This window comes from Miniopterus natalensis, chromosome 22 (genome assembly GCF_054644295.1).
Source record: "Miniopterus natalensis isolate mMinNat1 chromosome 22, mMinNat1.hap1, whole genome shotgun sequence".
NCBI lineage: Eukaryota > Metazoa > Chordata > Mammalia > Chiroptera > Miniopteridae > Miniopterus > Miniopterus natalensis.
The window spans coordinates 1877524-1895286 of NC_142102.1; the positions used below are offsets into that span (position 1 = coordinate 1877524).

The 17763-nt window shown below is 59.7% G+C and overlaps 1 protein-coding gene across 1 annotated transcript in view; it reads left to right on the forward strand.

The window, feature by feature from the left end:
• The first annotated feature begins 5135 nt into the window (after positions 1 to 5135).
• Positions 5136 to 17763, forward strand: part of TRPM1 (transient receptor potential cation channel subfamily M member 1) — a 61160-nt gene continuing 48532 nt past the window's right edge. Inside the window, exon 1 of the mRNA XM_016200245.2 lies at positions 5136 to 5210. Coding sequence (XP_016055731.2) covers positions 5136 to 5210 — 75 coding nt within the window. The remainder of the gene's footprint in view (positions 5211 to 17763) is intronic.

Sequence of the window (17763 nt, forward strand, 5' to 3'; positions counted from 1 at the left end):
GACGCCCCGACCAGGGAGATCGTGCGTCAGCAAAGGCCTCTCCCTCCCTGGCTGGTGTCTCGGGCCTGCCGCGGGCACTTTCTCCAGCGAAGCGGGGATTCCTGCCTGGACCGCGTCCCCCGTCCCCCGTGGGGCTTTCCTGTCTCTGCCCCTGTGTGTGGCTGGGGCTGCGGGTGGGGGTGGGAAGGGCCCGGCCAGGCGGCAGGAGCCTGCTCGGGAATGAATTTGGCTCCAACGTGGCCGTGCTCGATCGTCCTCTGGGTCTCAGCTGCTTCGTGTGTTCATAGATAGAAGAGTAATTTCCCTTCTTTCCTTCCCTTTTTTTCTTTTCTTTTAATGTTGTTGTTCGTCCTGACACGAGAATAGTTTTTCCATTGATTTTTGGAGAATGTGGAAGGGCCCCGACCTGGGCTGGGGACGGAACCTGCAACCCAGGTACATGCCCTTGACTGGGAATCGAACGCTCGACGCTTCGGTGCTCAGGACCGATGCTCTAACCACTGAGCCGCAGGGGCCAGGGCTCCTTTAATTTTATTTTATTTTTAAAATATATCTTTATTGATTTCAGAGAGAGGACAGGAGAGGGAGAGAGAGAGAGAGAAACATCCATGATGAGAGAGTCATTGATCGAGCCCGCAACCCGGGAATCGAACCCCGATCGCCTGGATCCCAGGCCGATGCTCAACCGCGGAGCTACGCCCGGCCGGGCTCCTTTGATTTTTTTATTACGGAAATTTTCCATTTCAAACATAACCAAATGTGGAGACAATCGTGCCATGAGCCCCCGGGTGCGCCTCACCGGCTTTAACAGCCACATCCCATAACCCCTCTGGTGGACCTCTACCTCGTCTCACCCCCGGCTTCTTTCTATTTTTATTTTTAATGTGTTTTTATTGATTTCAGAGAGAGGAAAGGGGAGGGAGAGAGAGAGAAACATCAATGGGGAGAGTCACCGATCGGCTGCCTCCCACTCGCCCCCTGCTGGGGACCCAGGAGCCTGCACCCCCGGCCTGTGCCCTGCCCGGGAATCGAGCTGTGACCTCCTGGACCCTAGGTCATCTCCCGACCGCTGAGCCGCACCCAGCAGGGCACCCCCGGCTTCTTTGGAAGCAAACCCCTAAACATCAGTAAGTTCATCTGTAAATATTTCAGAATCAGAGCCCGTGTCTGTTGCTGCAAATGGAGATCTCGATTCTGGGGCTGACAGTTTGGGCCGGGACCAGCCGCGCGGCTCTTCTGCAGGTTCTGTCCGGCTCTCTCGTGGGGGTGCAGCTAGCTGGGCCGCCTCTGACGGCCTCCCTCACGCGTCTGACCGTGGACCAGGGAGCCTCGGCTCCCCGCCGGCCCCTCCAGCGGGCTGGCCTGGGCTTGCTCCCGCTGGCAGCCTTCCACCAGCTCCCAGTGGCAAGAGAGGCCAAGCCCCAGGGCGCTGCTGCTCCTCAAGCCTCTGCCTGTGTCTTGTTTGCTGACGTCCCGTTTGCCAAAACAAGTCGCCTCGCCAGGCCCAGAATCCACGAGAACCTGCAAAGCAGCAGGAAAAACGGGGCTCGTGCAAGGGGAGCTCCCCTCAGGTTATCGGCAGCTTTCTCAGCAGAAGGGACGCAAACAGAGGGAGTGGGGATAACACCCCAAGTGCTTCCCTTGGAGCTGCTTTGGAGAGGGGGCTTCTGGGCAAGGCCGTCGGAGAACGGATCCCCAGGGCCCCTCCTCATGTGACCTCAGGAGAGTCATGGCAGGAGCTGGGGAGAGCCCCCAACCCGGGACACCCTCCCCCAGCCACCTCCTGAGGGCGCCAGGCAGGCTGACACCTGGGCCCGCCCTAAGTGTCTCTGTGCGATGTGGCCCCAGCGTCCCCCGCCCTCTGTGACGTCAGGAAAACATGCCCCGCCCCCAGTTCTCAGAATGAGTGTGTGGCTGGATGTCTGGGAAGATGTGATGAGCTGGAAGAGCCACCCCAGCCCTGGCCGGCGCGGCTCAGTGGTTCGAGCATCGGCCTGGCGCACTGAAGGGTCATGGGTTCGATTCCCGGTCAAGGGCACCTACCTGGGTTGCAGGTTCGGTCCCACGGGCGGGAGGCAGCCAAGTTATGTGTCTCTCTCACATCGATGTTTCTCTCTCTCCCCCTCCCTCCCTCCCTTTCACTCTCTCTCAAAATCAATGGGAAAATATCCTCTGTTGAGGTTTAACACCAACAAAGAGAGCGACTTGAGCCCCGAGGTCGCCCGTGGGTGGCTCCTCACATGGAGACTGTGTTATAAATGCTCAGGGGAGGTGCGCGGCCTCTTGGACCCCACTCCTGCGCGCACCTGGCCAGGCAAAGAGGAAGTGGGTTTGATGGGAGGGTGCACCTGGCAACACCCAGAGCGGGGCCACCTGGCTCCGTCTCGTGACGCAGGGGCAGGTGGGCGGCCAGAGGGGCCATGGGGACGACTAAGCCGCTCTCCCCCCTCAGGTCGCTCTCCGGGACAGGTGACCACGCCCGGCTTCCATTTAGGGACTCGGCTCTGACCCGGCCCCACGCGTTCGCCTTTAATCCCGATTCAGGAAGCTCTGAAACGCAGGACGCTTAAGCCTGGGGACGGGCGAGGGTAATGACATTTGGGCTTAGCGCGAAGTTAATTCTTTCCGCTCTTCGGGGTCTGGAGACACGCGGTGAACGCAGGTTTCGGATGGCGTATTTGGTGACGTGAGATCTCGTGGTCCCGTGTTTGCAGGAGGCTCCCAGCCCGAGGAGGAGCTGTCCTGCTGAACGCTCCCCTCGGTCTTGACCTTTCTCTGGGTGCGGCTGCTATGAGCTTTTTTTTTTTAAAAAATACACATGTTTTTATTGATCTCAGAGAGGGAGAGAGAGAGAGAAACATCAATGATGAGAGTCACTGATCGGCTGCCTCCTGCTCGCCCCCTGCTGGGGATGGAGGAGCCTGCACCCCCGGCCTGTGCCCTGACCCGGAATCGAACCTCGATCTCCTGGTTCATGGGCCGTGGCTCAACCGCTGAGCCACGCCAGCTGGGCATCATGAGCCTTTATTCCTCACTGGTCCCAAGTCCCCGAGGCCTTTCTGCATCCTGACAACGAATGCGTGGAGAGGCAGAAAGAGAAAGCAATGGACAGGTAGAAGGACACAGAGAGGAAGCAACGAGTCACAGGCATCAGCCGGCAAAACCAGCGTCCTCAGTGAAAATCGTGGCCCCAGACACCGTGAATCCACAGTCACACAACACGTCCCGCCCGCGGCAGACATGGCTGGTGGATTACAGGGTTCCTTACAGAGCCGATTACAGAGCACCACCCGCTTTCTTCTTGCCTGAGCTCACCTAGAACCAGCATAACCAAGGGTCTCGAACCAAGGAAGCTGGAAAGCGGGCGGCTTGGCCTTTGGTCTTGACTTAGAGCAGGAAGGGCCTCCAGCCGGAAGCTACTAACACCCCAGCTGAACTGCACCTGCCGGTCCCAGCGGACGTCACTATTTGGAGGCATCTAAGGCCCTTGGGACAAGATGAGAGCAGAAATACCTGCAAGTCAGCCTAAGAGCCAATGAAACCTCCAGATCCCGTCCTTCGCCGTCGCGGGACTTTCCTTGCCTCTCCCGGTGGAGTGTAGAGTTTGCTGTCTGAGAGGTTGACTCACACGGTCTCTGGGGGTGGGAACGCCAGGCACCGCCGAGCAAAAGGGCACCTTCCGGACACAGAGCAGGTAGATGTGAAATGCCCCGGGCACAGCTCTGGGAGCCTCAGCAGCCAGGCCCGTCCTCCCAAGCAAGGGACTGGAGGGTTCCTCTCAGCAGGAATCATTTTATAGGAAAATAGACAGATGCTGGCAAGCCCCCGACCTCCCAGGTCCATGCCCAGGCCCCTCACTGGACTCACCCGCCAGGCACAGCCTCCGAGCTCCTGCTTTTCAAACGGACGTTTCAGAAGAGCCCCTGGCGGGAAAAACCGAGACCGGAACAAACCAAATGAAACCGAACTCAGAAGAAGCGGACACAAGTCAGGGGGCACAAGAGAAATAATTAAAGACAGTATCTTTTTGATATTTTTTCCACTGATTTTTTTTTTTTTTTTTGAGAGAGAAGAAGGGAGGGAAGAGGGGAAGGGGAGAGAGTGAGAGAGAGAGAAGCATTGATGTGAGAGAGACACATCGATTGGTGGCCTCCCGCATGTGCCCCGAACCTGCAACCCAGATACATGCCTTTGACTGGGAATCGAACCCGTGACCTTCGGTTCGTGGGCTGACGCTCTAACCACTGAGCCAAACAGGCCAGGGCCAGAGACAATATGGTAAGATGGGGGCTCCGGTCGGACTTCGTGCGAGTTTGGACCTGGTGCCGAGGTGTGTGAGCCGTCCGGGAGGCCGCCACAGGGGCCTGCGTGTCTTCACGGGAATACACGGCTGTCCTCTCGAGACTCAGTCTGCGTCCCTGCGCGTGGCAGGTGACACTGGTCCCCGAAGAAAAGAGAGGACGGTCGGCTCCCTTGGACCTTCAGCCGCAGCTGCCCCGAGCAGCTCCGCGGGGAGCACCTGTCAGGTGCCCACGGCCCAGAGATTGCTAAGACCTGGGGCCCTGCCTCCCTTAAGGAATTGAATCCTTTATAGGGGGGCAAGGCAGGCACCCCCAAAATAGAAATCGTGGGTGAGCCAACATAAGATGATGTAAAAAGTCAGTGCCGCCTCATTGCCACCAAATGAACAAGGGGACGTGCGCGCGATGGCCGGGGGGAGGAACCGCGAGCCCAGGCCGGGCCTTGGTGCTGATTTGGCGGGTGCTCAAGTGGACGTGGGGGGACTCAGGCGCCAGCTGTGGGGGGCTGTCTGCTCTGGACGTGTGCCTTTCTCGACACCCAAATCCTCCCATTTGACCGCCCTGGGCAGCCGCCGCTTTCTCAAAGTAGATTTACTTTCAATCGCCATTTGCTAAATCTGTCCCCCCTAAACCTCTGGGGGGTGGAGGGATTAGGGCTGATTCCAGATGTTCTAGAAGGACCCGGAGTCGGGCAGGCGAGGCCGGCGCGGCTCCTCGGGGGCTGACCCAGCTGCGGCCGGCCTGGTCCCGGGCCCTGGGCCCCTTCCCCCGGCCCAGGGGCTGCCCCTGTGGGGGTCCTGCCTCTGCGCACCCCAGGGTGCAGGCGGGGGCGTCATGGGCTCTCAGAGGAAGATGAACAGCTCCTTCAAGCGGGGCTCGCTCAAGAGCTCCACATCGGGGTCGCAGAAGGTGAGTGAGCTTTGCCTGGCGGCCTACAGGCAGAGGGACAGAAGGACAGAGGGACTCTGGTCTCCAGCTCCTGGGAGTGCTGGTCGGTGGGCTGCCGTCCTCCACAGACTGTGGTGGGGGCGGGGCATCCAGGCCCCTTCTCGGGGGGCGGTCCCCCTTTCCTGCCGCCGTGTCCAGCTTTGTCATCTCCCGGCTGCTCCCACCCTCCCAGACATAGCCCGTGGCCCTCACGGGATGTGTCTGGGGTGTGAGCTGCGCAGGTTCTCTGGCCAGACCTCAGTCAAGTCCCCGCAAGTAGGCGACCCCATCACACTCTCACTCGTCTCTCTATGGCTTCACCGTCGCACGTGGAATTAAATCTGAACTCCCACAGTGGTGATCGGTCAGTTGTTGTCTTAAGTTTTCAATCCATTGAAAACGGACACTTTTTCTTTTTTAAAAACTTTTTACTGATTGATTTGGAGAGGGGGAGAGAGACAGAAACGTCGATTTATTAGTCCACTTATTTATGCATTTATCGTATGTGCCCTGACTGGAGATCAAACCCACAGCCTTGGTGGATCTGGACGACACGCTAACCAACTGAGCTACCTGGCGGCCAGGGGGAAAATGGACACTTTCGTAGAATGCAAGAAAAATGAATTACTGAAAAGTGATTTCAAAAAAAGATACAAAACCCACGGATTCCTTCACGTGGCTGCACTGAGCGGGCCCCTTGCTGTCCGCCCTCTGTCCTGGCCCGTAGCGGGGGGTCTGCAGCCCCCTGCTCACAGCACACACTTCGGTACAAGGGACCAGAGGCCCCGCACATCCCGTCTGCCCTCACCCCAACCCCATGGAGGAGGGGCCCTGGTCCCCTTTCGAGCTGAGGAAGATGCTGGGTGGGGGGAGGGTCCTCACTCCAGACTGTTTCTCCCAAGGAGCTGCAGCCGGCCGTTGCCAGAGGGGCATCTCCCAGGGCCCGGCAGACACCCTCTGCACTGAGTCCCGGGGAGACGCGGAGCTGGGCTGCTGGGCTTGCGCCGGTGTGAACACAGGGCTCTGGGGGCACCCCCGTGATGGGGTCCAGGGCCCTTGAGTTGCGGTGGGGGTGCCACAGAGCGTCCTCAGCTTGGGGACAGGCTAGCCGGCCAATGCTCCCTCCACCCACGTGAAGACAGGTGCCTGGGAAACGGTGAATCCAGCCCCTCTTTGGGGTTCGTAGGGCTGTCCCCACCTCCGGCAGGTCCCCATCTCTCAGTCTCTTTGACTTCTTACTGTTCCGTAGCCCCCACTTGGCTGAGTCTTCCCCTCGGAGGGGCAAAGGCCTCAGACTAGGCCAGGGGCGGGGAGGGACGGCAGGGATGGGCCGAGGCCGTTTTCCCAAAGGACACTGCCCCCTGCGGTCCCAGAGAAGGGGGCCGGGGGGAAACTGGGAGGAAGACAGGCGAATGTGAGGTCAGAGGCGGGGGCTAGACTGTGGGGTCCCCGTGTCAGGAAGGGGGCGGGGTGGGGGCGTGGACAGGACAGGTGAGCAGGTTGGAAGTCACCTGATAGCACTCAGGGCCCACAGGAGGGACGGCTGGTCCGGGCTGGTCCGGGCGGCCCCGCTGGGCTGGCCCAGGGCGGTCGCCATCCGCGGGCACCGCTGGCCGGAGCGCCCGCGCTGCTGTGTCCTCAGTGCAGCCCTAGATGCCCCTTAGGGCCCAAGTGCTCGGCGGGAGCCGCTGTGCGGAGATGCTGAGCCGCCCTGGGCTGGCCACCCCCAGGCTGCGGCAGGGCGCAGGGGAGCCCCTGCGAAGGCGACTATGCCAGGCAGAAGGTGGCACAGGGAGGACTCTGGCTGGGAGGCTCAAAACATTGGGTGGCTTTGTTCAGTCCGCCTGAGAGCGAGGCCGAGGGGACACAGGTTTGAGTGGAAATCTCTGATGAATCGAGAGGGGGCCCCTCCAAAGCCGAACACCCTGAAAACATCAGCCCCAGGGCAGGCTGAGCCCCAAACGAGAGGGACATGGAGTCCCCTGGCCGCCCTCCGGGTTGGCTAAGGCTCCTGCCTGCTCCTGGAACCCAGTGGGCCTGCTGTCAGCCCTGGGTGGACAGTGCCCGGCGGTCACTGGAGTTCCCACGCGGGGCCGTGGGAAAGGGCGCCGACCTCCTGGGGGGATGGAGGAGCCTCCAGCTGGGAGGTCGCAGGAAGGGACCAGGGGTGCGGGCCGGGAGGAAGGGCGCCCAGGCCAGGCGGGCAGCGGGGTCCCGGAGCTGCGGGCGGCCGGGGACCAGGCTGAGGGCGCCGTCCCAGGTAATCCGAGTAATGGCCCAGGACGTGGGGCGGCAGCTGGCGGGCTAATGCCCCTTAATACCTGCTTCCGTGGGATTAATGACTGTGGATAAAACCTTGAACCCGGGGAAGCAGGCCCGACCGCTAAGCCCGCCAAGAGCATCACTTTGGGTTAGGGGAGGCAGTGGAGTGATTTGCATTTTAGCCCAACTGCTTGGGGACAAGCCATGGTTTTAGGATGTCGCAAAAATAATAAAGACGGGGAACTGAACTCCTGGGGAGCCCAGGGAAGGAGAGGGGCTGAGCCTGGCCTGGGGCGTGAACGCAGCGGGGACCCCAAGAGCCCCTGCCTGCTGCAGGGCCTCACCCCCCTGGGCTCACCCCCTGGCCTCACCCTCCCTCCCCTCTGGGCCCCTCCGGGCGACACCAGCAATACCACCACCCATCGCTGCCGCTTCTCCCTGCTGTCTCGGCTGCTTCTCCCCAGGACCCTGCAAACGGCAGGTCCCAGGCGAGACGCTGAGGAAGGCCCCGGGGCCGCAGATGCACCAGCGTGGAGCTGTGCCAGGGCCCCAGGGGAGGCGCCGGCGTGGCTGCTTCCTGACCTCTAGGCAGGACCCTGAGCCCTTCCCACCTGGAAAAGCGTCCAGAGACCCGCTCGGCCTGTGACCTAGAGGAGGCGGGGGCCTCGGTGCCCAACTCTCGCGATACACTCGGCCTCTCGCGATACTTCCCAACTCTCGCGATACCTCCCAACTCTCGCGGTAGCGGCTGCCTCTCGCAATACTTCCCAACTCTTGCGATACTTCCCAACTCTCGCGATACCTCCCAACTCTCGCAGTAGCGGCTGCCTCTCGTGATTCTTCCCAACTCTCGCGATAGCAACGGCCTCTCGCGATACTCCCCAACTCTCGCGATAGCGACGCCCTCTCGCGATACTTCCCAACTCTCGCAGTAGCGACGGCCTCTCGTGATTCTTCCCAACTCTCGCAGTAGCGACGGCCTCTCGCGATACTTCCCAATTCTCGCGGTAGCTGCGGCCTCTCGCGATGCTGAGGCTCAGAGAGCTGAGAACCTACAAGCGACGCCCCCAGAGCCGCCCCTACTGACTGTCCGTGTTCGTTCCCCTCTTTGGAGTCATCCTGCGGGACCTGCCCGCTGCCCACGGGGAGCCCTCCCTGGTTCTGCCCTGTGCTGGGCCCGGGGCACCCCCCGGTGGCGGACGTCCCCGCACACCTGCCCCCCAGGAGAGAGACCCCTCCGCACGGGAGCCGGCTGCTTGGCGATGGTAGAGGCCACCTCGCCCGCCTCGCCCAGGGCTGGCCCTGCCGCCCGCCGCCCTGAGCCCCCCTCGCCCCTCGGGCTCCCCGGTCCTCCGCGGCCGTCAGGCGCTTCCCTGCTGCTCCCGGTCACGCCCACGGGCAGCCAGTTGCCGTGGCCACACGAGGGCTGCCCGCCGACAGCTGCTGCCACCGTGGGCCCTCCCCGGGCACGCGCTGCAGGTGCGCCTTGGGCCTGTGCTTAGACACACGGCCCTTACTCCTTTTTGCCCCTGAGCTCCTTTGCCCTTACTCCTTTTTGCCCCTGAGCTCCTTTGCCCTTACTCCTTTTTGCCCCTGAGCTCCTTTGCCCTTACTCCTTTTTGCCCCTGAGCTCCTTTGCCCTTACTCCTTTTTGCCCCTGAGCTCCTAGTCAAAGGCACTTCTAATCAATGGCATTTAAAAATTGCCGTCTGTGCAGGTCAAAAACAGTCCGATAGCAATTTCATGTTTTCTCAGAAGCTGTGGGGCAGGTTGGCGCAGCGGCCACGCGGGGGCAGCAGAGAGCCGAGCTGGCGGGACCCTGGCCGGGCAGGTGGGGCGCGGACGGGCCGGTCCAGAGGGTGGCCTGTGGGGTCCTCCCGCCCAAGGACCCGGAGCGGAGAGGCGGCAGCGCCCGGGCCTCGGCTGGACGGAGCCGAGGGTGAGCCGGGGCGGGCGCCGTGGCTGTGATCGGCTGTCCTGCCCGGTGAGGTCGGGCAGGAAATTAAACCTTTTCAGATTTTCAGAGAAACAGAGGAGAGCGGTGGCTCCCAGGGTGTGGGGGGAAATGGCAAGATGTTTGTCCAAAGGAACAGACTTCCAGGCCCTGGCCGGTGTGACTCAGCGGCTAGAGCGTCGGCCTGCGCACGGAAGGGTCCGGGGTTTGAATCTGACCAAAGGCTCAACCCCACACCCCGGTTGGGGTACATGCGGGAGGCACCCCACCGATGTGTCTCTCTCCTCATCGTCTCTCTCCCTCCCTCCGTTCCACTCTCTCTGAAAAGCAATGGAAAAAATATCCTCGGTTGATGATTAAAAAAAAAAAAAAAAGGCACACACTCCCAGTTACACCATTAACAAGCGCGGGGGCCTCGCGCACAGCGTGGCGATTGTAGTGCTAATACTGGAATAGGTATCTGCAGGCTGCTAAAGAGAGTGGATCTCAAATGCCACAAAAAGACGCGGTAACCATGCGACACGGCTGACGCTAGGGTGGCAGTTATTTTGCAATTTATGAACCTATCACATCAACATACTGTACGCCTTGAACTTACACAGGGTTACGTGCCACTTACAGCTCCATAAAGCTGGGGGGGGGGAGAAAGGTAACGCGGGGCCTTGGAACAGATAAAGGACGTTAGGTAAAAACTAAAGGCCCTGGTCAGGTGGTTCAGCTGGGAGGGCGTTGTCCCCGATGCGTCAGGGTTCGAGGTCCCACCCGCAGTCAGGGCACATGCAGGAAACAACCGGTGATGCGTGAATACGGGGAGCAGCACACCCACGTCTCTCTCTCTCTCTCTCTCCCCCCACATTTCTGCTTTGGGTGCATTTTTTGCTTTATGGGTTATTGCAGCCAGATGGAGTCAGATCCAAATTTTCGTGACGATGACGCATTCCTCAAAAGAGCTGAGGCCGGTAGGAAATTACCTTGAAGGCCAGCAAGAACGATACGTGACTTATGTGCCGGGTGACGGGGATGCCACGCGTAGGACCCGCGCACCCTGACGCGTCTCTCAGCGGGACCTGCGAGAAGGCCCAGCCGGCTCCGTGTGGCTCCCGGTCCCCCGCCTGCCTCCCTGGCCCCCGGCCTCTCTGTGCGCTCAGCGCCTTAGCATCGGCCGAGGCCAGGTAACTTCTCACCACGGTTCCCGCTCGCTCTCCTCCTCCAAGGAGGTAAAGATCAAGGTGACGTTCACATAACTGGGCCCACATTTTGGGAGACTGGCCACCGATCCAAAGTAAAGGTTTCGGAAGCATTAGCCCCAGAAGTCCCCCGTCAGTCCCACCAGAGGGCAGAATGTCACAGCCAGGCTTTCACAGGTTCCAGCGCAGCGACTCGTCGGGGCTTCTTACCTGTGGCTGGTGGACCCGTGGATTCCCGAGACGTCAGGAACTGGGCGAGAGGGAAACCAGCTCTGATCGCGCTCTCCCCTGGGAGCTTCCAGAAGCTTCCTCCAAGACCAGGCGCACGGCCCTCTTTGGCCAGACCGGCCACACCGCGTCCCGACCCTCCCGCGTGGTAGGGCTCCCACAGAGATTGCACACGGCGGGGCTGTCTTCATCGCAAAGGCACTGGCTTGCTTTTCACGGTAGAGACCATTCTGGAAACTGAAAAACATTCAACGTTTGGCAGGTTTTTCTCACCCATGTGCTTGTCATCCCGGCACGCGTCATCTGCCAATGTTGCGACACAACCAGGCCAAAAAGAAATAAAAAAGGAGAGACGGGAGGAAAAAATGAAAAGAAAGCTCTCGGGATCAGACAGGAAGCCTCGGTCCAGCCGGGGTCCCCCCGCTGGTAGCTCCACAGAGGGCTGGGGGGCCCGAGGCCTGCACAGCACAGGGACCGGGCGTGTTGGTAACTCCGGCTGTCACCAGCCCGGAGCCTCGGGGACTGGAAAAGGGCAGCGTGAACAGTGTTGAGAAGACCGTCTAAACCTGTAGAGAATTCTTACGAGGTTTTCCTTGGGCCAAGCCGAGGACATGCCAGGAGGCCAGATCTCAAATGCTCCAGAGAATGGCCGTCTTTCCATTTCTTTTCTGCGTTCAGGATGAAGGAGGGAAGTCCGGAAGATTCAGCGAAGGTGGGAGAAGGCAAGGCGGGGAAATCTCTATGGCTGGGTCACAGGAGTTACTAAAATCGTGCGCTCCCCCGAGGGCGGCTTAACAAATGCGTGTTAATTTAGTCGCACAGAAACAATGGACCGGGCTTGCTAAAGGCCAAGAGGAAACTTCCACTAAAGAAGTTAATGTGAGGTGTCGGGGCTTAGGACTTCAATTCACCTTTTTTTTTTTTCAGAGGGAACACAATACAACCCACAATAGTGCCCAAAAGCACAATGGCAGAGAATGAAAGTGCCGTTCATTCAGACCTTTCTATGAAATCCAAAGCTTCCAGTTCTTAAAAGAAAAAGAAAAAAGTTATAGGCCTGGGGCGGGATCACCCACTGTGACCTGTCCAGTTCAGAATTTATGCTCAGACCACCCTGTGCGGCTACTTCCAGTCCCTGAGCTTGGCGGATGTATCACCGAGCCCCTTTTCCACTCACAAAGAGCCGCTGCCAATATTGAATTATTGACGAGGCCGGGAACCCCTTGGAGGCCGACCAGCGTATTTTGTCCAGCTCCGGCCCCCAAGGCTCACCAGCGATGCGCTCTACCTTTCAGATGGAGAAGAGAGCGTCCCAGGCCCCGTTCCAAACGGTTGAGCTTGTTATGTCCGCCAAGCGGAAAAACTGTCTTTGTTTTTCTGTCCCTCAGTGGGGGAGTCACAGAGAAAAGGAGGCAGAGTTTGCGATTAAAAGCCCTGATAGGCCTGTAGGTTTCTGCCTAATCAACTTATCCATCTATTTATTTTTATGGTTATCTTTCCCAACGGGACCAAAGGTTTTCAATTCCTCTCCAGGTTTCTTCATTTGTAGAAGCGTTGTTCAATGAAATACGAGGGTTTTTTTCATATTCTTTCCTTTGATTGGTTGATTGATTTCATAGAGAGGAAGGGAGAGGGAGAGAGAGAAACATCAATGAGAGTCATTGATTGGCTGCCTCCCGCTCGCCCCCTGCTGGGGATCGAGGAGCCTGCACCCCGGGCCTGTGCCCTGCCCGGGAATCGAACCGCGACCTCCAGGTTCACCGGTCGATGCTCAACCGCTGAGCCACGCCAGCGGCCCCATTTTTTAAATCTGGAGGGATATCCGGGCTGTGGAGGTTTCCCAGCCCCCCGTCAGCCCCAGCCCAGGGGAGCAGCGCCGGGAAGAGAAGTCGCCGCAACGTCGGGCTGTGAAAGCCAGTGGGGGCTGCGTGAGCCACACGGCGGCCGGTTCCGAGCCATGGCTGTTCTGTGGTTTAGTTGTAATTTCCACGTGGCTGTGGGAGGCGGGGAGGCCAGTTTCCTTCTGGCTGCCGCCTTGGCCGGAAGTCCCGCCTTGGCCGGAAGCCCCGCCTCCGCCGGAAGCCCTTCCTCGCCACCGGAAGTCAGGCCGGTGGGGCTTCGAAGCCCCCGGGAGAGGGCGGGTCAGGTGGGGCTCACGCGCCTTCAGGGGGTTCGCCTGGACCCCTGCCCTGCCTCAGGTGACTTGGAGAAGGATTGGGGGCGATGAAAGCCAGGCGCCGCCTCCCCGGCTCCCTGGGGCCCTGGGCGCTGGCGGCCTCAGGAGGGGCTTCTGAGGGGCCTTTATTCCAGTGGCCTCCGCCCTGCGAACCCCGCTGGCTTTTCTAGCCCAGGGAGGCCCGGCCGGAGGAGGGGGGGCCACTTCAAAGGGGCAGCTCCGCTCCCCCCTCTGTCCCAGGCCCCAAGGCAGCGTTCACGGGACGCACATGGAGCCGCCCGGCGGCCGGGCCGCTGCCTTCTGTGGCCTGGGAGGGGGTCACGGGCCGCGCCCGGCCGGGGTCATGTGGCCGGCACAGCGCTCACATGCTCCCCATGCGGACCTGTCTTAAAGGAGGGTCCCCCCAGCCGGCTCCCTGCGGACCCGGGAGGAGGCTGCGGGAGGCCGGGCTGCGCCTTCCCGCTTGGCCGCGGCCGCAGGTAAGCGCGGGTGTGGCTCTCGGCCTCCGGGGCCCTCCAGCCCCTCTCTGCAGAGGCCTCGGGACAGGGCCCTGTGGGAGTGGCCGGGGGCCCCGCGCCCGGCCCAGGGGACGCCAGGTGGTCCCCTGAAGGGACAAACCCCGGGTCAGCGGGCCACAGCCCGGCTCCAGCAGGCCGAGGCTTCTGAATGCCCAGCTCCGGGGCTGCCTCCTCGCCTGTCGCCCTCAGCGCCTTCCCTCGGTCCCTTCGCGTCCTGGGGGCTGTGCCGCGGCCCGGGAGGCCCAGAGAACTCTGCAGCCCTCGGGGAGGGAGGCGTTTAGACCCGTGAGCCTTTATCAGTTGATATTTGATTGATGAATTAAAATATCAGTTCAGGTGGTGAACACATTGAAAGGCTCCCCGTCATTGTTTCAGGGTGAAGGCTGTATGGGTAACGATTTCTGACATTTCCTCTCCTCCTTTTGCGTTAATAATTTTTTACAACCAGCACATCTTATTTTACTTTTTTATCTGCGCCCGAGGATATCGTTTCCATTGCTTTTCAGAGAGAATGGAAGGGAGAGAGAAATGGGGGGGGGGGTCAGCGTGAGAGAGACACATGGGTTGGTTGCCTCCCTCACTCCCTGACTGGGGCCGGGGATCGAACCCGCAACCGAGATACGTGCCCTCGGCTGGAATTGACCCCAGGACCCATCAGTCCTCAGGCCGACGCTCTAACCACTGAGCCAACTGGCCAGGACCAGCACATTTTGTTACCGGAAATGATACCCGTTCTAAACCTTAAGCAAAACGTTAGCAGAAGTGGCAGGGGGGTGGGTCAGAATGAAAGTATTTATAGGAATTGTCCGCGGGTTGACCAGGGACAGGGACTGAGAATGAAGGAGGGGCAGGGAGGGCAGGAGACAGACGAGACAAACATCGTCTGAATTACACACTCAGGAATCAAGACAGAGACCGCCTGGGGACGGGCTTCAGGAATACGGGATTGATTTTACGGAAGGATTGTCCCCTGGAATGTTCACCGAATATTTTGCAAACTAACAGTGATTTTAATTCATGACATTTGCAGTGATATTTGTAGCATGAACTGACTACTCCCTGCAATGCATTAAAAATTTTTTATTTAATTTATTGATTTGAAAGAGAGAGAAAGGGAGAGAGAGAGAGAGAGAAATACTGATTTGTTTCCACTTATCTGTGCATCATTGCTTGTATGTGCCCTGACCCGGGATCGAATCCACAACCTTGGCGTATGGGGGTGATCTCTAGCCAACAGAGCTACCTGGCCACGGCTAGCAGCAGTTCTGATTCACGGCATGTGCAGTGATATTTGTAGCACAAGTAGACTGCTCCCTGCAGTGTATTTTAGGCCCCGGAAGCTGTACGTGGAACCATTGGTCGTTGCTGACTGCGTTTGCTGTGACTGGTTAAGTTTTATCGGCCCTTTCCTGGGAGAAGCGTGGTGTTTGGCTCGGTGTGGCTCTTTGCAGCCTCCCTGATTTGCCTCGGTAAGCACAAGAAACGAAAAGACACTGAAGTTCGTTTCCCGCGGCCAGTCCTCTTCCCTCTGAACTGAGGGGAAACAAAGCACACTTTCTCCTCGCTTACAATCCTCTCGGGCCGTTAGATATTTTTAGGAACGTCTCTCTGGCTTTGGTCTCGCCGCTCTCGGCGCGGAAGCCTTTCGCCCCTCGGTCAGTCGTGTGTCAGTGGAATCAGACAGGATTTGACCTTCTGTGACTGGCTTATTTCATCCGTGGGACCTGGAGGTCTTGCCTCTCTCGATGGTAAAAAAACATCAAGGAGCAAATATCAGAGATGCAGTAGCCTCAGCGCAGCTGCTGTCTGTGTGGCCCGCCCAGCTGTCGACTTAAATAGCATCTGGATTGCTCTGATGTGGCCTCTCTCGTTTTGTTTTTGTTTTTTCCCTCCTCATTGACTGTTTGCTCTTGCTCGGGGCTAATAACCAGGCTGCATTCCAGCCAGAGGTCAGCAGCCCCTCACTCAGAGGTCAGGGAGGCCGTCCCCGCCGGCCCCGGGTGTGGGCAGTGTCGTGGCATCTGGCCGGTACCACCTTGAATTAAGACGTTATCTTATGGGATTTGACGGGATCGAGGATGACCATCCGCAGGACAAACGGGCCTGTGAGCACATGGGCAGAACAAAACCCAGGCAGCTGTGATGAAATGCACGAGCCAGGTTCCGACGGGACTTTGGTCCTCGTCCACTCAGGCTGCTAGAACAGAGCAGCGTAGGCTGGGTGGCTTAGAAACAACACACGTTTATTCCTCGCTGTTCTGGAGGCTGGAAGTCCGAGCTCAAGGAGCTGGCGAGCTCCGTGCCTGGTGACGGCAGCCTCCTGGCTCGTAGGCGGCCAGCTTCCTGCCGTGGCCTCACACGGAGCTGCCTCAGGTCCCTTCTATGAGGGACCCAGTCGTGAGGGCTGCACCCTCTTGACCTAAGCACCTCGCAAGGTCCCCATGTCCTAACACCCTCACCTTGGGCATTAGGGTTTCAACATACGGATTTGGGGGGACACAGACCTTCAGTCCATCACAACTTCCTTTCTACAAGTGTAGAAAAAAAGGTATGATATTGTTATAACTGTCGTCCTCGGCCTGGGGCCCCAGCGTCTGGCCGGGGAAGGGCATCTCTGCCACCCTCCAGAAATGGCCTGTGGACAGGCCGGGGCCTCCTAGGTGGTGGAGGGCGGGTGGAGGAGGGCGGGTGGAGGAGGACCTGTGCCCTGTACCCCTCTGTGCGTGTGGGGGCGGGTGGCCTGTGCAGCGCTTGGGGTTTGCGGGCTCGCGGGTGCTGCCCGGCCCTCAGGTGACTGCAGCACACGGGGGAGGGCAGGTCCAGGCGTGTGGGGACCTCAGCCCTCCCCGGGGCAGCCCAGAGAGGCCGGACGTCGCGGTCCTCCCCCTGTAACCCTCCCTCTCCGTGGGCAACGGCAGCGATTCTCCATACAAGGGGTCAGACCGAGTCCCCGTGTGGGCCACATGCGGCGTGGGATGGCCGTGTGGGGCGTCCGCTCGAAATAGATGCATACGACCGGCGGTTTCTCGTGGCTAAACGGGCCCACAGTCATTTCACTGCGGGGTGCGCTGTTAATTTTGGCCCAAGAAACAAAGCCACCAAGTAAACAGAGACTCGCCCGGCCATCAGCCAGTCCCTAGGTTCAGAAGCCACTTCTGAGGCTGCCCAGAGCCCCGCCCCCCCTTCTTCTCCCCAGACGCCCAGCCCTGCCCAGCCTCCTCCCACCCGCACCCCTCACTGCAGGGTCATCGCCGCCCTCGTGGACCTGGCCCAGAACCGCAAGTCCTCCCGACTCCTCGTGACCACAGCCCGGCTGCCCGTCACAGGACACCTCTCCCGGGCCCGAGGCTGCCATCTCCACTTCCTCCGGCCCTTCCCTCTGAATCTACATAAAAGCCCAGAGGATGGAGGACAGTGAGCATGGGGGTGACCGCCGCCCGACTGCACAGAGGTTAACTAGCCAGTCATGCTTGTAGCAGATGCTGCTTTTATTCCTTTCTTTACAAAAGAAAAGCTCTGGCGGCCTCAGTACCCATCCTTTCGAGCCCAGTGCCCCCTGACTTCCCCTACAACCTGGCGCGGCCCCTCATGGGCACGTGGTCCTTGGCAAAGGGGCCGTGGAGGCTCCTGCAACCTCCCTCTGCGTCTGCCCCCCAGACCCCTGGCCTTTCCTCAGGGCTCGGCTCCCGGTCGCCTTTCTCTTTTCTGTCTGTGATCTCTCATCAGCAGCCCCAGGGACTCCCATGACGTTAGATGTCACCCGCACACTGAGATCCAAACTCGTGCCACTAGCTGTGAGAGGCCCCTGTGCACCTGTATATCCAACAGGCCCCTGGAGCCCGACACCCAGAGCAGAGCGCTCGATTTCCCCCCCAAACCTGGTCCCGAGCTGCCCCACCTCCATAAATTGCACCACCAGCCACTCCGTTCCGCCTGCCAGAAACCCAGGGGTCGTTACTGGGTTTCTCCATTTCCCTTGTTCTCATTGGTCCATGGCCTGCGCCTCCACCCACCCCAAACGCCTCCAGTCTGCGCCCCCCTTCATCTCCCTCAGGCTGGTGCACGCCTCCAACATCTCTGCCCAAACCAGACCCCGTTCCTCTGCCTGCCTCCCCTTTGTCTCTCTCTCTTTTTTTTTTTTATCTTTATTGATTTCAGAGAGAGGAAAGGAGAGGGAGAGAGAGATAGAAACATCAATGACGAGAGAGTC